This window comes from Aspergillus alliaceus (assembly GCF_009176365.1).
Source record: "Aspergillus alliaceus strain CBS 536.65 unplaced genomic scaffold BDW43scaffold_1, whole genome shotgun sequence".
Taxonomy (NCBI): Eukaryota; Fungi; Ascomycota; class Eurotiomycetes; order Eurotiales; family Aspergillaceae; genus Aspergillus; species Aspergillus alliaceus.
Window position 1 is genome coordinate 1,475,737 of NW_022474684.1, and position 19,919 is coordinate 1,495,655.

Here is a 19,919-nt window from a genome sequence, read left to right on the forward strand (position 1 = left end):
TTCCTTTAGTCAGAGTTCATCAAGTCATGGGTTGCTGCAAGTAATCGGCGGGGGCCTCCTTACTTCCAGGGCAGAGAATGTCGCCCACGAGGATCACAGTTGCTTCTATTCTTACTCGATTCTCATTCAGCTACGTTTGAAAACCTATCAAAACTCGATGTAAGTAGTTGGAGTACTGATCTTGCTCAACATTTGTGCACCTGTTCATGTGTCCCTTTCTTTAATTTCTTTCTTCTTTTCTCTCTGTTTCTTTTTGGGTTTTTGGCGCTTTAGCGACAGGCCATCGATGTATACTGAGAATTAGGCTCTCGGATTTGCTTTCCATACTCGATTCAACATTCTTGACAAGGCAAACTCAGACATGAACCCTACCCATGATCTCACCCATTCGCCGCAACGATGGGACGTTATTACCGAGGCCGTATGTCTCACCATTAGTACATGTTGCGTATGTATGCGAATGTACACGAAGCTGTTGATTACCAAAGCTCCGGGGTGGGAGGACTGTATGTATACCAGGGAACAATGCCATACTGGCTGGTTTTCACTAATACTCGCTTGCAGTTACTTGTCTTTTGGCCTGGGTATGTGACCCTATATGTGATCTGCGGGACATTGCTTCCGAAGAATAACCCGCTCAAAGAGGTGCAGTTGGGTTTGATAGTCTATGCTATAATGACTTTTGAGACCGGCAAACATGGCAGCGGCCTCCATCGGTGGGAAGTAGCGCCATCCGATCTCCGAGAGTTCTTGAAGGTGAGTGATTATCTCGCGATTGTAAGGACCCGGTGCATTAACAACCATTAGCTAGCAAATGCATGCCAAATTCTATACGGACCGATAATCTTCATCACCAAGTTATCTATACTTCTTCTATTTCTCCGCGTGTTTGCCCCATCTGTCAAGGGTGTCACTTATTTCTTCATTCAACTGCTCATCTGGTTCAACTTTTTCTTCTACTTCGCCGACACGATCCTCAAGATCTTCGAATGCACGCCACGATCCAGGATTTGGGATGCGGACGTGTCGGGTCACTGCATCAATATCAATGGCCCCATCCTGGTTGCTTCGATCTTCAATGTAGTGTCGGATTTTCTGATCCTGTTTTTGCCGATCGTCTGTGTTTGGCGTTTGCAGATGACACTGAAAAAGAAGATGTGTACTTCTGCCGTCTTCGTTGCGGGGATCTTGTAAGACCTCCTTCCCGTATTAGACTCGCCCCATAACTGATCAAGAGGGTTCCTTTAAACACAGCGGCTGTATTTCCAGTATCATGCGTCTTGTATTCAGTATTCCGAATAGTGCGGCCACAGATAACATATATGTTTGGTTTCCAGAATTCTTGTGGACGTAGGTCTAGATCTATACTCAGGAATTCTTTCCCATACTTACTACTAGGGTCGACAATAGTGCCGCTGAGATAACTTCAGGGATCATCGCAGGTTGCCTACCAGCATTACCTACTTTCCTGAGACATTTCTTCCAGAAAACGAGATATCTCTTTTCAGAACCGCGCACGACCGGTTCCAACTCTACAACGAGTACTACGAAGAAAACAGTCGACACGAAGCGGTTCTCGGCTCGACCTGAACAGAATGCTAGCCTTACAGATTTACTTCCAGGGAGTAATTTAGAAATGCTAAGTTATGTCGGCCGCAGTAGGAGGAGATTTGAAGAGACTTGCTATACCACAGTCCAAGCCAGTGTTGGAACTTCAGTAGAGAGAGTCCAAGAAAACCGTCCGAATCCTGGAGACAGCCCAGGGCGGGGGATCCTAAAGACTGTCGAAGTGGATGTGGAGTCAGGACCGGGGCAGAATGAGAAAAATGATCAAAAACCAAAATGATAGATAATGATAATAGGTGGAATGACTGAATATGAGATACGAATTGTATACTTCCAAGGATCGTTGAACCCTTATCGGAACCTCGATAGTAGAGCATGAGTGATTAAGCACCTTAGGCATCAACACCTGTTCACGCTAACCCCGTCCGGGCCACCAGCCCTAGACCAAGCCCTAACACTCGCTACGCACTGCCGTCTGAGCCAACCAAAACCGTGCAAAGTCCATCGCGCTTCTATCCGCACCGAGACGTCCATCGACTTTGACACTCCCTCACCAACCACGTCGCCAAACCAGTCCAACCGTCGAGATGGCCCAGGAACGCTCCGGAATTGTGGTCGGCTTGAACAAGGGCCATGTGGGTTTCCCTATCCGTGCTATTTTTGATTTTGAACGGGTCTCAGTTATCGAGTGAATTGTTGAATCGCTGGGTACTGCTGTGGAGCGGGAAAAAGTTTGATCGTGCAAAACGGGAGGGCGAGAAAATGGGAGAGAAAGGAAGAGGGGGGAGAAGAGAATATCAGGAAGATTCAAGCGACATGGAGGATTTCTACGTGAAACCGGCATATTGCAGCATTCAACAACCACTCGACACCTGAAAACCGAACTTTGTTCCAAATACATCTTGTGGAGGAAAGAAAAAGAAATGATGAATAAAAGAGAAGGCTAACGGATGTCTCCTTCATTAGAAAACCACCCCCCTCAACACCCCCAAGACCCGTGTCAGCCGCACCAAGGGCCAGTCTTCCCGCCGCACTGCCTTCGTCCGTGACATCGCTCGTGAGGTTGTCGGTCTTGCCCCCTATGAGCGCCGCATCATCGAACTCCTGAGAAACACTCAGGACAAGCGTGCTCGCAAGCTCGCCAAGAAGAGGGTACGTTCGGTCCCGTCGTTATGGTTTCAAGTCGGCATGCATTGGCTGGGACCTCTCTGGTTTTGATCGTATAATCTCGGGACCTATGTTCCGTTGATCCTGAGGTCAATTATGGTGTACTGTCGGAATTTTTCCAGACCAGAGCGGAACACTGGATTTGGCAAGCACCAGGCCGTTAGGAAATGCAGAAAGGCTAACAGTCGACTACAGCTCGGTACCTTCGGTCGTGGCAAGAGAAAGGTTGAGGACATGCAGCGTGTCATTGCTGAGTCTCGCCGTGTCACTGGTCACTAAATTCGTTCCCATTCAATCCGATAAAGCTTTCCTCTAAAAGAATGAGATAACGAACAATGAAGTGAGTCTTGGTGGCCGATGGCATGGCGTGTGGGGGAGGTTCTGTCCATATGGGGAGGGGGGAAATGTCAACCCGACCCATTGCTTCTATCTGTCCTGGGATATAGGAATGGAGGCAAGGGATGTGATTCCATAGGCGTGGACAATTGGACAAAAACATAAATGGATCTCTGATTCTAATGCAATACCACTGGGACTTGGTTTCTTTCAGCTTTTGTTCTATCCCGACATACTTCAGACTGGCTTGTTACGTAGGGTCTCTATCTAGCCTCAGTCTACCACAGGGATATTTCTCAACATGTGCGATGCCGATGGTTGTCTTTGGTTGGATGAACTCTTGTAGTCTAGTACTTGACAATGGCATAGCTAGAACTATGTCCTTCCAAACCTCGTGACTACGGAACATCATAAGGGGCATTGTCACATTAAGTTTATAGAAATATGCAACATGAAAGTAACGGTTAAGCCACCTTCATTGATCTCTTATCTATTTCTTACCGGGTAGTTTCAACCACTTGGGTAAACTTCCTGGTTTGCGCCCATTTGGCTTCTCTCCCTGACGATTAGCTCCGGGTTTCGGCTGAGTCGTATCCTGAGAAGTGTCCATCACACCCAGTGGTTGCTCAACCTTGAGCTCCTTCGCTTGCGTTCGTAATTCCGGTTTCAGGAGATCCTTTCGGCTTTGCCGAGCAGCCTGGGAGGCAGAAGCATCCCAAGAGAAATTGACTAGGACTCTCCCTACCATACCGAGATCCTTGATCAGTAGACTCTGGTCTGAGTCCGGAACCGCGTTATGTAGTTTCTTCCCACTCTGGCCGCCACCAGGGAAAGTTGTGATGATAAATTTCTCTCCGGTGAAAGGCGCTGCCAAGCAATTTCTTGCGAAATTGTAGAGTGATTTACCTGTGTCCTGTTGCCCGAACTTGGCCACTATCTGGCTCTGATCTGGCAGTCGAACCTTCACGTCCACTTCCTTGACAGCCGCAAGCTTTTCTTCCTCCGCTGCTGCTTTGGCAGCGATCTCTGCGTCAGAAAGAAGGCGTTTATTTTGGGATGCCGCGTTAAGCCGACGTTGATGCGCCTGCGCATGATCGACCGATGGAATGTAGTCGCTTTCATTATAAGCGGTCTGTGCGGACTGTGGCGTATCGTTGGATGGTGGTGCGAAAACCATTACTGATCGAGAGGAAACTGTGGTAGTAGGTTCGGAGGAGTCGGTAGTAGGAGGGACAGTTTGATTTTCAAAGGATTGTTCAGGCATGGCAGGTACCGGCGACGATGTATCTGGCGTAGAACTGGGCGGCTCTTGTTCTTGTTGGCTAGGCTCATTAAGTATCTCTTTCTGTTCTGCTGGGGTGGACAATTCTTGAGACTGGGCAGCCGTGTCCTCGGATGACTTGAAGTATTCTTGGATCTTGCTCATAGCCACTTCCAATGGGTCCTCCGTCCTCCGGAAGCTCAGTCTCAGCAAGACATTCCCACTGTTGAAGCCTAGTTGGGCTAGCGATTTCTGCAAATCAGCGAAAGTGGACAGCTCTCGTTCCAATACTTGTAACACCGGCGTCTCGTAGAACAACCGCCCTGATCCATTGTCTCCGCTTCCAGTGACGGGAACTCCTCGCGCTGTGAGATTCCGAGTCGATGTGTTTCCAGCAACTCCAGCTTCAAATTTACGCAATACCAGCCATAATGTCGTTGTACTCGGGAACTTATCCAAAAGGCGCCCGTTGGGTGCCCCACGGGCTTCTGATTCCGGTAGCTGTAGCGCAACAGTGACGATAGATGGCGACCGTGAGAGCTGAACCAGCTCCAGTTTCGCGCCAGGAATGAGCCCGGAAAGGCGGAAAGATAGCGATAGGTCTACCTGTTTACCTTTGTACCTTATACCAAGGTTAGTTCCTCAACCAAAACTTGACATGGGGTTTATAAGAACAAGCAATTTCAAGGCTTACTTCAGTCCATGTTGATTGGCATCTACACCAAGCTTTTTACAAGCCTCTTGCAGGATATCAGTCAGATGCTTCCCCGGTGTTGTCTTAATCGTAGCTCTTCGAGCTGTCGAGTCAAGGACCACGACATGAGAGCTCATAGCTGATAGATATTTATGTTTATTTAATATTGCGGGGTTGGTATCGAAGTAGAGGACAAGGGTGGTCAGCACCGTTGCCTTCCAGATGCCTTGTCAGGTATAGAATCTGAATATAAGCTTAAACAACCGGCAACGTTGGGAGAAAGGAACCAAAGAGTACAGAAGGTGTTGATGTTCGGAGGTTTGGGGGTGTAATGTGGGAAGATCAGTTTAATTGAATGGAATAGGCAGCGGGCGCATCGTCATCGGCAGAAAGCTCGGCGGCTCCACGCGTGCTGGCAGCAGTAGTGAGCTTCTACTCATCCATCAAGCCCTCTCCTCCACCTCACTCTTTTCTCCCCAACCCTCAGTCCTCTACACATCCTCCTGCTTCTCACCTCTTCAACTCTTCTGTGCCTTTACTTTCGATTCAGTTTCTTTTTGCTTCGTTGTATTAATCATGGTATGTCCTCGGTACCCACCCTTCCTTCCATGACCGAGCAAGCTGACAATCCCACTAGAGTTCACCCTTCGATATCAGTATGTCATCTTCCTCATCTTCAAATTGATCCCAATCTGACACATTAATCTTCCGATCTACAGATGGCGGTGCCTGCGTCGCCATGGTAGGCAAGGACTGTGTCGCAATTGCCTGCGATCTCCGACTCGGCATGCAGGCCCTGACCGTCTCCAATAACTTCCCCAAGATATTTAACTACGGCCCATCGACCTTCCTTGGCCTGACTGGCCTGGCAACAGATGTCGCGACCGTCTCAGATCTCTTCCGCTACAAGGTTAACATGTACCGCCTGCGTGAGGAACGGAACATTGCGCCTCAGACCTTGGCCAACCTGGTCAGTTCGTCGCTTTACGAGAGACGGTTCGGACCTTTCTTCGTCAGCCCTGTCATTGGAGGCATCAATAGTACAACTGGCAAGCCGTTTATCTGCGGCTTCGACAGTATTGGATGTATCGACTTCGCAAAGGATTTCATCGTCAGTGGGACAGCTAGCGATCAGCTTTTTGGTACCTGTGAAAGTTTATGGGAGCCGGGCCTGGTATGTTTTGCATGTGTGAATTCCGGTCTTGGTTGGAGCTGGCACTGACAACTTAGGCTCCCGAGGATCTGTTCGAAACCATCTCCCAGGCACTTCTCAGTGCTGTTGACAGAGACGCACTCTCCGGTTGGGGTGCTCAGGTGTACATCATAGAAAAAGACAAGGTGACTAAGCGGCTACTGAAGGGAAGACAAGATTAGAACAGTTTATGTTGGCTCTTTGTTTTTTTTTTTTTTTTTGTTATGTTATTCAGATCTTTAATTTTAAGCTCCATTACCACGATTGCAATTTCCTGGTTGAAAACAGCTTCCGGCGTCTAAGGTCTCCACTTGATGTCACATATCAGCGATTAAGACGAGGCAGTGCTCAGTGAGGACATAGGTAGGATAAGAATACAGGGAATTAGAATCTAGATCTCCTCATGTCGGTCCTAGTACTAATTCGTTATCTCTGGAATTTCAAGTATCTACGACCCAACCTGAATTAGCTGAACGGGCGATCAGTACCCATCCTTTCCGGATACAGCTCCATATGCCTGCCCATTTCTTCCCAGGAAATTCTTCAGGTCGTCTGCGAGGAGGTCCGGCACTTCCCACGCTGCAAAATGGCCACCGCAGTCAAACTCCCTAGCTCTAACGACAGACCCAGCCAGTCCAGTCCATAACATTGGCACTCGAATCAACTCCGTCTTGAACTGGGCCACAGAGAGCTTGACATTGCTAGGAGTAGGTTTCGAGATAACATCGATCGTGGACATTCCTGGGGCAGTGGCCGTAGAGTCATTCCGTGCCGCTTCGTAGTAGATCCGAACTGAAGCCGCTGGTCCCGCGGTCGAGAAGCAGTAGATACTCACCCAGGTAAGAATTTCGTCGTCTGTCCACGGATAGCTATCGGACCAGGAGTGCAACTTATCATAAATCCAAGCGAGCAGCGCCACGGGGCTGTCCTGAAGGGCATAGCCCAGCGTTTGCGGACGGGTCTCCTGCTGACGCATGTAAGCATTCCCTTGCGTCAGATAGTCCCTGGTAGCTGCCAAGTGAGCCTTGTCATCTGGCGAGAAGGGAATAGTGAAGAGGGATCGAAGAAACACAAGAGGACTCCGCCATGGATACGGGAGAGCCACCGGGAGAAAATTTAGGTGAACAGCCTTGATGTGGTCGGAGTAGCGGTTTGCCATAACACGGGCGATTATGCTACCCCAATCACCACCTTGTACTACTATAAAGAAGTCAGTGCTGAATCAGCCCGAGTGGTAATGGATGCAACGGACCGTATTCTTTGTAGCCTAAAGCCACCATGACATTGTGCATTGCTTCGGCATACTGAACCAAGCCAAATCCTTTCTATTTCGGGTCAGATTTACATTGGCATCTGTGCGTTGTCAACTAGGTATATTCTCAAACCTTTTTTACCGCAGATGAGAAGCCAAAGTTTGGCAATGAGGGTGCCACCAGGTGGAACGCTGGCTGAGCTTTGTCTCGTCTAGTCAACAACGGGATGAGCTTCGTTGCTTCCAGAAAACTTCCGGGCCCTACAATGCACCGATCAGTCCCACGCTGACTCCCTCGGGAACTGGTGTCAGTGAGTCTTACAGCCGTGAATGAATAGCAAAGGGATAGCCTGTGTGTTTTGACTGGTATGATGCAGGCAATGGATATCCAGCTCTCCAAATCCCGAAACGCTGATAGGAACGATGAACTGAGTCAGATTCTCGTTCAATTCCCGTTCCTTCTGACGCCAATCGAAGCCATCGCGCCAATATGATATTAGTCTCCTCATCTCATCAAGGGGCACGCCCATATCCCAATCAGCGTCGTCCAATTCATCGGGGAATGTTGCCGTGTCTAGTTTCTGTTGAAGATGACGGAGTTGGGCATCTGGGACAGAAATCTCGAAGGTTCTGGCCATTTTTCTCCAATAGACTTTGCAATATCTTGTTATAGAGAATCGAGAATGACGTCTATGTATGTTGGGTCCTCAGGTCATCTGATGGAGTTCTTAAATGTACGACCAGGCAAGTATCACAACCTCGGTCCACGTGAAGCATCATTGGGTATGCAAAGTTAATAGTGCATGTTTTACTGAGGGATTATTCATGTTGTTTTTATTCCCGAGGTAGTTATACTGATCAGTACATATAATCAGATAATCAAGTAAACTAGGAAACTACATTCAGTGGAAGTAATATCCGTGTTTTGATGTTCTATAAATATATTTCCGTACCAGTAAACCAATACCCATGTCATTAAATATGCACCATGCGGCCACTATTTTTTCTTAAGTTGCTTGTCTGGAGAAACGGCTGTTTTTCCCCTTGTAAAAGAAGATTACTCAGTCTGACAAACTGAAAAAAATAGATTTAAAAAAAGGGTCACATGTATATAACTCTTGAAGGACCTTCTAGACTCTTTGAAAGATGAATCATGGTCACTCACCGTGTGTGGATTTCAGCCTCCCCGCGTCTAGACCGGGCGATCGGTCCCATACGAGATGGAGTTTCCTTCAATTCCCCTCCTCGCAAGCAAACTGCACCTGACCGACTTTACCCTTTTCTCTCCTCCCACCTCTTCTCTCTCATCTTAGGCCAGTGGGTGGGACTCCCAAATTATATCCATCCGATCGTTGGATGGTCTCTCACCCGGCCTTCCTCTTGAGAACTGGATTTCTCACTCAGCTTGCGTGGTCGCCTTTTCTGGTGATCTCTGCCGACCATCACTGGCCCAGCCATTGGCTCAGACCCCCGACTGGGAGGAAACGGTGCCATTCATCGACCAAGAAGATAATCTCCCAACAGATATCAGAAAGGTTACCAGAAGAGGAAGGATTTTAGGAGCCGGATTTTATTACAAGTCAACTTGTTCCGATCTAATTTGCCAACCTCTTTTGAGCGTCTAGCATTCATCTCAGCGCTTTCCTTTTTTTGTCTTTTTCTTGCCGTCATCGAAATTCTACCGATTCATATCGTTAGGATAAACTCCGTCACACGATACTTCCTACGAGCGTTACTCCTGTGCAGAGCGCCGACCCTACGTGTAGCTCGACCGGAGTCACATCTGCTCATAATTTGTCAACGTGGTGTATGTCCTTGACAAAATCCGCCCAAGATCAAGAGCGACTTGGATTTCTCTGCTAGCTACTTCCCATTTCGGAAACTCTCCATCTCTTCCATGACGAACGTTGATCACTAACCAAGCCTTCTGCGCTTCTCCAGATTGAAAGCCATGCGTTGTGTCCTACCCAGAGAATCTTCAGGTGATCGGGTAACTAATTTTAAACCCCCAACGCTACTTTGGCGCCCTCCTATACCTTAACAAAGCCTCGCTTTGCAACAATCCCGGAAACTTTGACTGAAAGTGAAAATTGTCCGACGCCATGTCCGATTCAGTCGAATCAGAATGGTCAAAATCCTTCGTGTCGTCCAGCCGCTCGAAATCGTTTCTCCCATGCAAATCCGAATGTCTCTCCGGCGATACCTCTGCTTCAACACTACTCAACGATGATCCACAAGTCGACCCATCGAATCACACATATATCGGCGGTCACCAGAGCATGGCGATCGAACAGTTGGTGAAATTAAAGCAAGAGCTCCGGGCCCTGGACTTGGAGTCATTCTGGAGCCGACTGATGGAACATATCACTTCAATATGCAATGCTCAATATGGTTTTGTAGCCCGGAGAGTTCGAGACGACGAGGCTGTCAGTGATATGGGGGATCACAAACCCCGCCTGTTTGGCACAGCCTTCTATTACAATGATGGACATCAGAACGTGGGAATGCACAGGCACCGGTACTTCGCCGGAGGCAACCCCTTATCTCATATGGACCATGAGAAGCCTTGTTTGGTCCCTGAAAAATTAGGATCCTTGATGTCATTTGACCAAGACCAGCTCCCGTTCGCGGCAGAAGGCTACTTGGCTGTTCCGCTCTTTTCAGGAACCCAGTGCCTCGCCCACTTTGGTCTGATGTGGTCAGAGTCAGGGTTACAGAAGCGGAATCTTTCGTGGTCTTTACTTGAGATGGTTTTATATTCACTGGAAGATTTGATTGTCCAGCGGATCCGAGAAGATAACAGCAATGCAAAGGCAGAGAGATCTTTCAAGGATGTTAAAACCATTTCCAAAGGCCACAAGATAATCGATGATTCATATTTAAGCGTCCTGCACGGGCATCCTGACTTCTCGTCCCAGCCTCTCAAGCCCTTTGCTCGAAGCTTATCTCACGAATTGCGGACACCGATGCAGGGCATCGTCGGAATGCTGGACGTCATGCACGCTACTGTACGGGAGGCTATCCAAGGCAAACCGTCTCCAAGAGCGGGATATGTTTTTCAGTCTCTTAAAGAAAGCATTGAGATGGTTCAAGGTTTGTCATGACTGCTTACGGCATCATTCAATACTAACTCCGTGTAGACAGCGCAAGACGGGCTGTTGAAGCTGCTGATAATGTTGTTCATGCCTACGATATGAATATGCAAGTGCCAAAAACACCTCAAGTAGAGCGGGACAACGACCTATTCGGCGGGCCTGTCCAGTCACCTATTACAAACTGCGATAACCGACCAAACATCTTTAAAGATGGTTCCAACATTGGAATTAATCCATACAAACGGCGGCGAAGCAATCCAGCTGATTTCGGAGTTGGGTCGGCACCGAAGCAGAAAATGCCGCGTGTTGCAGCAACGAAAGGACTTTCTCCTCGGAGCGAAGAGGTCAAGAACGCAGTGCATGAAAGTGACAAAATTATTCAAGCCACACCGGCACATCAGATTGAAGCCGTCATGGCCAACATGGTGGACCCGCGACCGTCGTTAGCAGTACGGCGGTCAGCGCCGCATCTTCTGCTGGAAGGCATTAATATTAATCTCAAGAGTCCTGCACTGCGAGTCACGAAAATCCGCGACCTCCTCCGTCTAGTCATCAACGAATCGCTTCATGTTGGTGGTCGTCCTGACTTTGCGGTGACAAATGTGACCCAACTTGGGGAAAAGATCGAACTTCGTTCACGGTCGTCTAACGGGGAGGTGTTCTCCAAAACGATAGACTGGTCCGTAGACACGGCGCTGCCGGATACGCTATTTGTGGATGATCGAGATCTCGCAAAGTTGATTTCGTGTGTCTTCCTGAATGCCGTCAAATTCACCAATAGCGGCGTGATTACTGTCTCTGCAAAATTGGGTCGCAAAGTCAATGATATCTTGATCAACATTCGAGATACCGGCCCGGGTATCCCAGACGCTTTTCTGCCAAACCTTTTCAAGCCATTCGCTCGGGAAGATACATCTACGACTAGGAGCAAAGATGGTTTGGGGCTGGGGCTTCTCGTAGCAAAAGGCTTGGCCAGAAAAATGGGTGGTGATCTGATATGTGTTCGCTCTTCCACTTCGGGTCCTGATCATGGCACGGAATTCGAGGTCAGAATCCCGATTACCCAACCTGAACTTTCCACTATGTCAATTGCTCCTACAGCGAGGCTTTTAACTCCTCCCCAGCTTAGCAACCCTTCGAGGATGAACCAAGCCAGTAGCTCGACCCAGGATGTATTGTTACCACCAGAGATGCGGACTCCAATCCAACAGCCGTCCCCCAGTCTCACTGATGAGTCATCCTCGCATACACCTATCCATGCTCGCTCTGTTCCTGATGTCAAGCCTTTTGGGCGCTCCATAAATGGAGATGCTTATGATAGCAAACTCGGGGAAAAGCACCCGCTTACCTTCCTGGTGGCCGAAGATAACAAGATCAACCGGCGGGTTTTGGTAAACATGCTAAAAAGGCTTGGCTACCGAGATGTCTACGAGGCGTGTAATGGGAGAGAGGCTGTGCGGATTATGCAGGACGTTATGGCGTCGCAGCGCCCGGAGGAAGCAACGAACGACTCCCACCCAATAATGAACCATAATAGCAGCTCGGACGACCGCTTGATCCTCAAGCCTCCGCCAAAGCACCGGAAGAAACTTAAATCGATAGATGTTATTCTGATGGACCTCTGGATGCCAGAAATGGATGGCTACGAGGCTACCTCCAGAATCCTGCAATTAGTGGACCAATATCACGGTCAGATCCCTCCTCATCCTGGACCTAGCCAGCGTCCTGTGGATTCTCAAACGACAAAGCATATCCGGTCTACACCCCCCACGGTTCTTGCTGTCAGTGCAGATGTTACTGACGAAGCATTGGGGCGTGCACAGAAAGTCGGCATGAAAGGTTACATGACAAAACCCTACAAGCTGACCGATCTGGAACGCTTCATCATGAGCTTCTGCTGCGGCGACGCCCCAGAACAAAACGACGACTCAATGAATGCATGAACTAGTTGGGTCAACTAATTTTGGCCGCCCATTCTATTTTCTTTTATTTCTTTTACTAATCTCATATTTTGTTTGAAATTCTCGCTATATACCACATCATTTTTAGGGTTCCTGATGCATATACAGACAAGACCTCATTGAGAGTTTTTATCAAGAATAAGAATTGTTGGTCTGATGTACCTAACGAACGATATACCGTCAACAATAATGATCATGACTTGGAGAGCCAAAGAAGCCTGGAAATTCAAAGAAAAGGGAAAAAAGGAAGAGAGAATAAGGTACAAGGAGACGTATACACATACATAGACACAACACGACAGTTCAATGAGAATAGCATTGCGTTCAAGAATGAATAGAAGCCCCATCGTTGTGCACGGTTTGAGATCACTCGATACCATAATTAAAGTAAATATAGAAGAACATATTTCAGGCAAAGGAGAAAGGGTCATTACATCCATATCTATCAATAGACTCATTTGCATCATACAGTACTAAACGGACGAGCGTAATAGGCATCCTCCATCAGACAAACAGTTCCAACAAAGGACTGACCTACGGTCAAAGGACCGAAAAAAAGGCCATCAAAGACCACAGGAACACCCGAATAGCCATGAACTTCCATTGATTTTGTTTTCAGATGAACCCAAGAGATATAGGAAAACTGGACTTGAAAAAAATAAACCCCATATACAAGATACGCCGGACAACAGCTGCAGCTTACTACCCCCTGACATCCCCCTTCCTCATGAACTCATATCTTATGTCAGTTTCTGCTTGATGAAGAACGAACGGAGGTGAGACAGTTGCCAGGCGCAAGCAGCGGATAGGACAGCCATCTGAATCAGGGTCCACCGGACGACACGAGAGTTGGTAGCTTCGGACTGATCACGGAATTCAGCCTCACGTTCCTAAATTAAAGCGTTAGAATCGAATACTGTCCCAGGTATACAGCTTGGAAGTAGTGAAAATGAGAAGGAGACGTACCCGCTGGAACACCTGCTCTCTGCGGATATCCTGTAACCGGCCGTTGAGATCCTTCACTTTCTGCACGATGTCCTGAATTTTGCCCTTATCTTCCGTCTCGATCTTGCTGGTCTCTCCGATCGCCATGTCTAAGGTAACCTTGACAGCACCCGCGGGGGCACCCGACAGCCAACCGCCGGTCGCGGCGTTCGTCTCGGCAGTAAGACAGATCTTGTGCTGGCCGGCATCAGCGGCGGAGAAGGTAAAGCGGCCGGAGTGGGCATCGCGCTTGGAGACAACCCGGTGGTCGTTGTCGAAGGTCTCGTCGACGGTAATGAGCATCTTCAGGTTGGAATCAACGGAGTACGTGTTCGATTGTTGGTTGATGACCTCTGTGGAGTAGGTCCCTATCGGTGGGTGTTAGATGATTGAAAAGATAGTCGAGGAGATTTCGTATGGGATCAATCAAGTAGCGACGTACCAACAACCAATGTGTCCTTGGGGAGCTCCTCAAAGAAGCATTTTGGCTGACGTCCATCGATATAGAAATAGAGGGCGTTCACAGGCACCGAAAGGCACAGGATGGCGCAGAAGGCCAGGAGGGAGGATAGCCATGAGGTTGAGGCTGTCGACGCCATAATAACGAGTTTCTTAATGGCAAGAAGTCGTAAAAGAATGGGGGGATAGGGAGGAGGGGAGGTGAAACAGGAAGAAGAGGTGGCCGAACTTGTTGATGCTCGATGTGGCAGCAACGGGGAGAGTCTTGGCGCGCAGTGAATTTCATTCTCCATTCAATTCAACTCCCCTTCTTTGTCCTCCTCCTCTTTAGATTCCCCCGTCCCTTTTCTTACCATCCCTTGGGTCTTTGGTTTCTTCGGATTTTTCTTACCGAATACCTTCCCCGATCTACTAAACCCGTCATCAACAAATAACAACCGCCCCAAGAGTGGTGGTAACCCGCCATGGCCGCCGCCGATGTTCGCGACATGTTGGATTTGCCCGCGGAGGGCCAGCCCCGACCGCATAAAAAGCAGAAGGTCGTCGAGAAGAGACCCGGTTGGTATCCCAGACCGCCAACCCCCACGGTTTTTATTTCTAATATCATAATTCCCAGAGGGTATCACCCGTGAACTTTACGCTCTGCTAGGCGAAAGAGCACCCCCAATCGCCATCACCGAGAACCGATACAAAGGGCGTCCGAAATGGATGAGCAAGCTGAGAGTTCGCCCGTGGTATGTTCCACTCACTCGCAGCGCGAATGTGTATGACAGGCCCTGATAACCACTCTACCAACTAGGCGTATGGCTCCCTTCACAAATGAAGCTCGATCAGATGGCCTCGTTCTACGTCATTGGCAAAGACAAGTCGACCCCACAAAACCGGCATTGGAGGGTCCCGAGACGGAAAATGAAGAACAGAATCAGGATGAAGGGGCCCCACAAACCCCGGATAAGGAATACATGTTTGCGAAATACAATGTCAAGGCCCGTGTGCCGAGGCGATACACAGAGGAAGAGTACAATCGACATCTCAAGAGCGATGACTGGTCACTCCAGGAGACAGATTATTTGATGGATCTAGTCGAGGAGTATGATTTACGATGGGTGGTTATTGCTGACCGCTACGACTATCAGCCACATCCCGTTGATGCAGAAACAAACGCCAGCGCGCTTGTACCGGCTAAACATGTTCGAACTATGGAGCACATGAAGGCGCGATACTACTTTGTTGCTGCATCTATGCTTGCCCTGGAACACCCTCCTTCGGAAATGTCCGAGGCCGAATTTGATTTGTATGAGAAGATGATGAAGTTTGAACCGGAGCGTGAGCGGGCACGGAAAGAACTCGCCGCTCTGCAGCTTAACCGCTCGGCAGATGAAGTGCGTGAGGAAGGAATCCTGCTAGAAGAATTGAAGCGTATTACCGCCAATGAGCAGAACTTTATCGCAGAGCGCAGAGAGCTGTACTCCCGCCTTGAGGTGCCTATTAGCGTCGGCAACACCACCATGTACCAGTCCAGCCAGGGTCTATCCCAGCTGCTTCAAACCCTTCTTCAAGCTGACAAGAGCAAGAAACGACGCTCTTTACTTGGTCCCGAAGGTGCCGCACCCAGCCCAGCGGCTCAGACTCCCGCCCCGAATGCAAGCGCTCGTGACAGTCGTGGCGAGACCCCAAGCAACGCATCAGCAGCACCTACAAACAAGAAAGCCGCAGCTGCAGCCGCAGCAAACAAAGACGCCCAACAAAATATTAGGACACTCTCACCGTCCGAAGAGGCGAAATATGGAGTACAGCACCACGACCGTCTGGCGCCAGGCGTACAGTTCCGTAGCGATCGTGCTCAGAAATTGACGCAAGCCAAGTCCAACGTTCAAACTCAGAAACTGGCCGCTGCGCTCGCGGAGCTAGAAGTACCTCTCCGGCTAGTCATGCCCACAGAGCGGGTATGTAAGGAGTTCGAGAAGCTGATCCACTCGGTAAACCTTTTACTTGATGCTCGCAAAGTTTCTGAGAAAGTGGAGAGCGAGATTCGGGTACTGGAAGCTTCCAAGCAGGAAAGAGAGCGTAAAACGAGAGAAGCCAAAGAGAAGGAGAAACCTGAGGTGAAGACAGAACAAGACGATAACCCTGTTCCAGCAGATGTAACTACTGAATCTACCGGTGCTGCCGCTGCTACTCAACCTTCAGAAAGCCAAGCGGAGACGACAGATGGTACGGGAGACAAAGGGACTGATGGTGATACTGGCGAAGCGACAGCCCGAGAAGGCACCTCACAAAAGCGTTCAGCCAGCGTTCTAAGCAATGCAAGTGATAAAAGTACGAAGCGGCAGAAGAAGTGAGCTCTTTGTGTGACCTGATTGGCGTTTTTTGTGTATCAATATACCTATGTACGACTACCATGAACATGCTCCGTTGATCTTTTGGGTGACTAAATGCATTTGAAGGATTCTTCTACTACTTTTTTCTAAGTTCTGATCTCATATCAATGAATTCAATTTTGTTAAGAGTCAAGCTATTGAGAGTTCCCGCGCAAATTCCTTTTCTAACCCATGTCCTTGTCTCCATAACAGGAACCGCCCATCCAGAGCTGTAGGTCGCCTAATGCTCAGTATAGCAAGGACGTGTTCGGTTTCGTTCCCTTCCCTTACCGCGAACTTGAACATACAAAACCTATGACCGACAACATTTGCTGTTCATTTCTGTTATGGAATAGAACAGACCTCTAAACAATCTTCATATGCATCAGCCAAATCAGTGTCCGAACTATTTCGCTCTGTTTCTTGCAATGTTCCGTATCTTCTGCTATAGTGGTCCAGATTAGATTTCTGACCCTCTTCTATTCGTGGCGATGCAGGGTTGTCTTGTTGGCTGGAAATGGGGAGAATAGGTTTCTCTTCGTCGAGGCTATTGATGGTTTTCTTACGATCCCGAGTCTTGAGTCTAATAACTGGTGTCTTTTTCCTCTGCTGCAAGTCAGATCTCTGCTTGATAGAAATCGGTATCTTTGTCGTGAACTTTGTTTCAAGACTGTGGGCTCTATCCGTTATAGTGCGACTTTTGGTCCATAGGCTTCGAGCACGATGCAATCCAGCCCGCCCTCTCGATAGCTGCTCCTCTGTACCGTTCGTGGGTGTAGGCGAACTTTTCAGCAAGCTTTGTGTCCCGTCCAAGGCTTGATCCAGACCAACTCCACAGAAATGACTCCAAGGAGGCTTCTGATCCACATGTGTCTCCGGTTCGTTTTGGCTCTTCCTCGTGTATCCTAACTTTCCCCATAAGACGGATGTGATTGAACTGTTGCTAGTCCCCTCACTGGCATTGTTTGCACCACCAGAGGATGTGGTTGCACCGGACCAGTGACGCAGATTCAGACGGTGCATCATGTTGGAGATCTCGAATATTGGTTCTCCTTTCCACAGTATCATCTTATTGTTCTGCCCCATACACGACTTGTCAACATGGCTTGAAGATGCTTTCGTATCACCCTCACTAGTCGTAGCCGCACTGTTCAAATGACACGGTTTTAGTGAACAGGTGTCTCCAGTGGCTAGTTTCCCCCCATCCTCGTCTGCTGGGACCAGTGTGTACCCATAGCCAAGACGACGTCCCCCCGACATCCATCCAACGCTGACTTGACGCGGCGAGGAAAGAGCCATACTTAGGTTGCTCTGAGAGTCAGCTCTAGTAGAAGCAACCAAAGGATCTACTTCACGTTGTTCTGGAGACTTGTTTTGCTGAGCGCATTCAGTAGTATCGCAGGCACCCGCGGTAGTGAGGTTATTTAGACTGACTACGGGGGTCTCTTGTGACTGGAATGATGGACTAAGGCTAGAGGCGCCGGCATAAGGATTCTTGATCGACTCCCTTACCGACTCTGGAAGATTAAATATCTTTGTTTCAAAGTGATACTTGGAAAACCCAGATGAAAAGCTAGTTCTGCGAGAATATGATGACGACACCTGTGCTTGGGATGTTACTTGATCTGACTCATGTGCGTCTCTAGCGGGCGTTTGCGCTGTTACTAGGTTAGTTGGATCATGAAATTGATGAGATACGTTCCGCGCTCCCATATTGTCGCGCCCATTTCTTCCATCGAATGAAGACTTTTCGGATAAGACATGAGGCGATATGGAGGGTGACACTAGTCTTTTCGATATATCCATTTCACCTAGATGAACTGAATGACTCTCAGATTTCGGCTCTCTCGGAGGGGGCGGTCGCCTCTTTCGGATCGAAAGCTGAGAGGAGGGCCCGTACAACGAGTCCACAGACGAGGCATGCGGTACTGGAGAGATGGGCGCGCGCCCCGGATAGCCCATGCGACGTCCACGGTTGGTAAAGGTAGAGTAACGACCGGGGTTGTCAAAGAATCCGGTGGTATAAGGACTTCCAACTCTCTTTCGAGCACGCCCATAATCTGCGCTGTGAGTGATAGGTGGTGGCACCCCCCAGCCTGGATAGTCCCGTGGATGCCATGGCAATTGGGACGTCTCCATATCGTTTCGGCCAAGGAAAGGACCATCTACCATTATGCGGCTTTCTTCTGCCACTTCCTCGCCCGGCTCATCCGGCTCTGTCTCATAGTAGGGCTGTGCAAGAGGTGACATGCTTCCCCAAATACTGGGGTTGTTATACAGATTCTCAGTAGCATTGTTGGCCTTTCTTGGGGTATCCATGAATTGCGCATCGCTATCATATCCTCTGTCGCTCATCAGACTGCTTGGAAAGTCACTGGAGGCGATTAGACCCGGGCTGGGATTTGTAGGTTTGTGCGTGAATGGAAGAAGAGACCCCCTGAACTTCCTGTCAGCATTTTTAGGCCCTGTGTTGGTTTCTTTGGAGAATCGTCTGCGTAGTCTATCAGATAGACCGGAGGAGCGTCTCTTGTGTTCATGAGTAAAATCATTGTCCGCCGACCAAGATACGCCTATCACGGTCAGTGCCTACATGCACAGCATCGGAAAAAAAAAGCATCGATTAATCACCTTCCGCTTGTTCCTCCACTGGAGATAGTGATTCGAGTGGAGTCAGCTGATAGCAAGACGTGTCATTCGGCGAGGTTGCGTGCCTCCGGCCCCATCTGAGCCAAGGACAAAAGAGGAAACCCATTTGACAGCTACGAAGCTCCGTCAAATAGAAATAGCGGTGGCCTTTGAATACACTGTTAGACAGGTCGAGGGAAAATATTGGTGCGGAAGAGTATGGGCCCCTTCCGTCCATATATGTTGAACATCCATCTTGTCAAGGAAGGTGCAGACAGTACTACTACTCCCCTGGCTCTTAGCAAGAATTGGGAAGCAGCAGAAACTCTCGAGCCCAATAGGCATTCCTCCCATTGTGTTCTTGGATGGCATTGGCATTGATAAACCCGAGTATGGAGACAATTTATTTGGTATATGCTTGCGATTCCTCCTAATAAGAATTGATGATGTTTTCCGGAGCTAGCAGTTTCCCGTCAATACCCGACATGCCCAGGACAGATAAGCCAGTGTTGCTTTCTCAGAACACCGAGGCGGACGTTTTCTACGAGGTTCGACTCGGGGGTTCCTCATCTTATACGGTGATCTATCACATGCGGTCACGAGAACATGATATCTGTCGTCGGTGTGTCTATTGATGCTTTGGTCTATGCGGTTCGGGGATACTCTGTAGTCTGTAACATCTGTTGAAAAATTAGTTCATAATCTATGCCTACCCCCACGAATTTATGTCATAAAAAGTAATAGAGGATTTAATCAACAACCAGTGAATTGCGTGAGTCCTCGGAGATCCGGTCTCACCTCGAGCCAACAAATGTTGGGGTTCTTTTGGCGGGGTTGAGAAGATCCCCCCCCATCCGGAGTAGTAGTAGAATAGAAACAACTGCACTGATAGACTTCTTGTCTAGTCTTCAGACAGATTTCAAGAGTAGGTGAAGCATCATATTTTTTTCTTTCCTCAATTTTCTAG

At 48.7% G+C, this 19,919-nt stretch overlaps 10 protein-coding genes across 10 annotated transcripts; 5 read left to right on the top strand and 5 right to left on the bottom strand.

Annotated features, from left to right (window-relative positions):
* Window positions 1-361: 361 nt before the first annotated feature.
* BDW43DRAFT_296118 (uncharacterized protein) lies at window positions 362-3,012 on the top strand (the record flags this gene model as incomplete). The annotated part of the gene is made up of 8 exons (XM_032044162.1): window positions 362-506; window positions 665-756; window positions 808-1,190; window positions 1,255-1,350; window positions 1,411-1,800; window positions 2,141-2,201; window positions 2,533-2,718; window positions 2,929-3,012. The coding sequence occupies 8 exons, from the start codon at window positions 362-364 to the stop codon at window positions 3,010-3,012; spliced, it is 1,437 nt and encodes a 478-aa protein (XP_031906619.1).
* Window positions 3,013-3,138: 126 nt separating this feature from the next.
* Window positions 3,139-3,513, top strand: BDW43DRAFT_11825 (uncharacterized protein). Its single transcript, XM_032038035.1, has one exon. It carries the CDS (start codon window positions 3,252-3,254, stop codon window positions 3,465-3,467), a length of 216 nt encoding a protein of 71 aa, XP_031906620.1. The 5' UTR covers window positions 3,139-3,251; the 3' UTR covers window positions 3,468-3,513.
* On the bottom strand, window positions 3,396-5,339 carry BDW43DRAFT_11839 (putative UBX domain protein). The gene is made up of 2 exons (XM_032038039.1): window positions 5,025-5,339; window positions 3,396-4,952 (listed from the first exon to the last, which is right to left on the bottom strand). The coding sequence occupies exons 1-2, from the start codon at window positions 5,159-5,161 to the stop codon at window positions 3,560-3,562; spliced, it is 1,530 nt and encodes a 509-aa protein (XP_031906621.1). The 5' UTR covers window positions 5,162-5,339; the 3' UTR covers window positions 3,396-3,559.
* Window positions 5,340-5,471: 132 nt separating this feature from the next.
* Window positions 5,472-6,437, top strand: pup3 (proteasome core particle subunit beta 3). Its single transcript, XM_032040068.1, has 4 exons — window positions 5,472-5,603; window positions 5,662-5,680; window positions 5,744-6,198; window positions 6,255-6,437. The coding sequence occupies exons 1-4, from the start codon at window positions 5,601-5,603 to the stop codon at window positions 6,396-6,398; spliced, it is 621 nt and encodes a 206-aa protein (XP_031906622.1). The 5' UTR covers window positions 5,472-5,600; the 3' UTR covers window positions 6,399-6,437.
* BDW43DRAFT_259197 (epoxide hydrolase) lies at window positions 6,436-7,729 on the bottom strand. Its single transcript, XM_032040069.1, has 3 exons — window positions 7,602-7,729; window positions 7,469-7,542; window positions 6,436-7,416 (listed from the first exon to the last, which is right to left on the bottom strand). The coding sequence occupies exons 2-3, from the start codon at window positions 7,506-7,508 to the stop codon at window positions 6,698-6,700; spliced, it is 759 nt and encodes a 252-aa protein (XP_031906623.1). The 5' UTR covers window positions 7,509-7,542; window positions 7,602-7,729; the 3' UTR covers window positions 6,436-6,697.
* Window positions 7,730-9,144: 1,415 nt separating this feature from the next.
* Window positions 9,145-12,573, top strand: BDW43DRAFT_11888 (uncharacterized protein). The gene is made up of 3 exons (XM_032038047.1): window positions 9,145-9,275; window positions 9,410-10,561; window positions 10,609-12,573. Exons 2-3 carry the CDS (start codon window positions 9,571-9,573, stop codon window positions 12,504-12,506), a joined length of 2,889 nt encoding a protein of 962 aa, XP_031906624.1. The 5' UTR covers window positions 9,145-9,275; window positions 9,410-9,570; the 3' UTR covers window positions 12,507-12,573.
* BDW43DRAFT_11854 (uncharacterized protein) lies at window positions 12,574-13,209 on the bottom strand. Its single transcript, XM_032038044.1, has one exon. It carries the CDS (start codon window positions 12,989-12,991, stop codon window positions 12,641-12,643), a length of 351 nt encoding a protein of 116 aa, XP_031906625.1. The 5' UTR covers window positions 12,992-13,209; the 3' UTR covers window positions 12,574-12,640.
* Window positions 13,210-13,264: 55 nt separating this feature from the next.
* On the bottom strand, window positions 13,265-14,107 carry BDW43DRAFT_305553 (emp24/gp25L/p24 family protein; the record flags this gene model as incomplete). Its single annotated transcript, XM_032045812.1, has 3 exons — window positions 13,265-13,414; window positions 13,491-13,876; window positions 13,951-14,107. The coding sequence occupies 3 exons, from the start codon at window positions 14,105-14,107 to the stop codon at window positions 13,265-13,267; spliced, it is 693 nt and encodes a 230-aa protein (XP_031906626.1).
* Window positions 14,108-14,313: 206 nt separating this feature from the next.
* BDW43DRAFT_259206 (SANT/Myb-like DNA-binding domain-containing protein) lies at window positions 14,314-16,425 on the top strand. Its single transcript, XM_032040070.1, has 3 exons — window positions 14,314-14,525; window positions 14,584-14,701; window positions 14,767-16,425. Exons 1-3 carry the CDS (start codon window positions 14,432-14,434, stop codon window positions 16,307-16,309), a joined length of 1,755 nt encoding a protein of 584 aa, XP_031906627.1. The 5' UTR covers window positions 14,314-14,431; the 3' UTR covers window positions 16,310-16,425.
* A 247-nt stretch (window positions 16,426-16,672) lies between these two features.
* BDW43DRAFT_305555 (uncharacterized protein) lies at window positions 16,673-19,079 on the bottom strand (the record flags this gene model as incomplete). Its single annotated transcript, XM_032045813.1, has 2 exons — window positions 16,673-18,897; window positions 18,956-19,079. The coding sequence occupies 2 exons, from the start codon at window positions 19,077-19,079 to the stop codon at window positions 16,673-16,675; spliced, it is 2,349 nt and encodes a 782-aa protein (XP_031906628.1).
* Between the last annotated feature and the right edge of the window lie 840 nt (window positions 19,080-19,919).

Excerpts from the sequence above, each read along its gene's own strand:
- BDW43DRAFT_11854 (XM_032038044.1), bottom strand. The coding sequence starts at position 12,991 with ATGATGCAAATGAGTCTATTGATAGATATGGATGTAATGACCCTTTCT.
- BDW43DRAFT_259197 (XM_032040069.1), bottom strand. The coding sequence starts at position 7,508 with ATGCACAATGTCATGGTGGCTTTAGGCTACAAAGAATACG. Across the intron at positions 7,417-7,468 it reads TTTAGGCTACAAAGAATACG|TAGTACAAGGTGGTGATTGG; the intron begins GTCCGTTGCATC and ends ACTTCTTTATAG.
- BDW43DRAFT_259206 (XM_032040070.1), top strand. The coding sequence starts at position 14,432 with ATGGCCGCCGCCGATGTTCGCGACATGTTGGATTTGCCCGCGGAGGGC. Across the intron at positions 14,526-14,583 it reads GGTCGTCGAGAAGAGACCCG|AGGGTATCACCCGTGAACTT; the intron begins GTTGGTATCCCA and ends CATAATTCCCAG. Across the intron at positions 14,702-14,766 it reads AAGCTGAGAGTTCGCCCGTG|GCGTATGGCTCCCTTCACAA; the intron begins GTATGTTCCACT and ends TCTACCAACTAG.
- BDW43DRAFT_11888 (XM_032038047.1), top strand. The coding sequence starts at position 9,571 with ATGTCCGATTCAGTCGAATCAGAATGGTCAAAATCCTTCGTGTCGTCC. Across the intron at positions 10,562-10,608 it reads AAGCATTGAGATGGTTCAAG|ACAGCGCAAGACGGGCTGTT; the intron begins GTTTGTCATGAC and ends AACTCCGTGTAG.
- pup3 (XM_032040068.1), top strand. Across the intron at positions 6,199-6,254 it reads GTTTATGGGAGCCGGGCCTG|GCTCCCGAGGATCTGTTCGA; the intron begins GTATGTTTTGCA and ends CTGACAACTTAG.
- BDW43DRAFT_11825 (XM_032038035.1), top strand. The coding sequence starts at position 3,252 with ATGCAATACCACTGGGACTTGGTTTCTTTCAGCTTTTGTTCTATCCCG.
- BDW43DRAFT_11839 (XM_032038039.1), bottom strand. The coding sequence starts at position 5,161 with ATGAGCTCTCATGTCGTGGTCCTTGACTCGACAGCTCGAAGAGCTACG. Across the intron at positions 4,953-5,024 it reads GCCAATCAACATGGACTGAA|GTACAAAGGTAAACAGGTAG; the intron begins GTAAGCCTTGAA and ends CCTTGGTATAAG.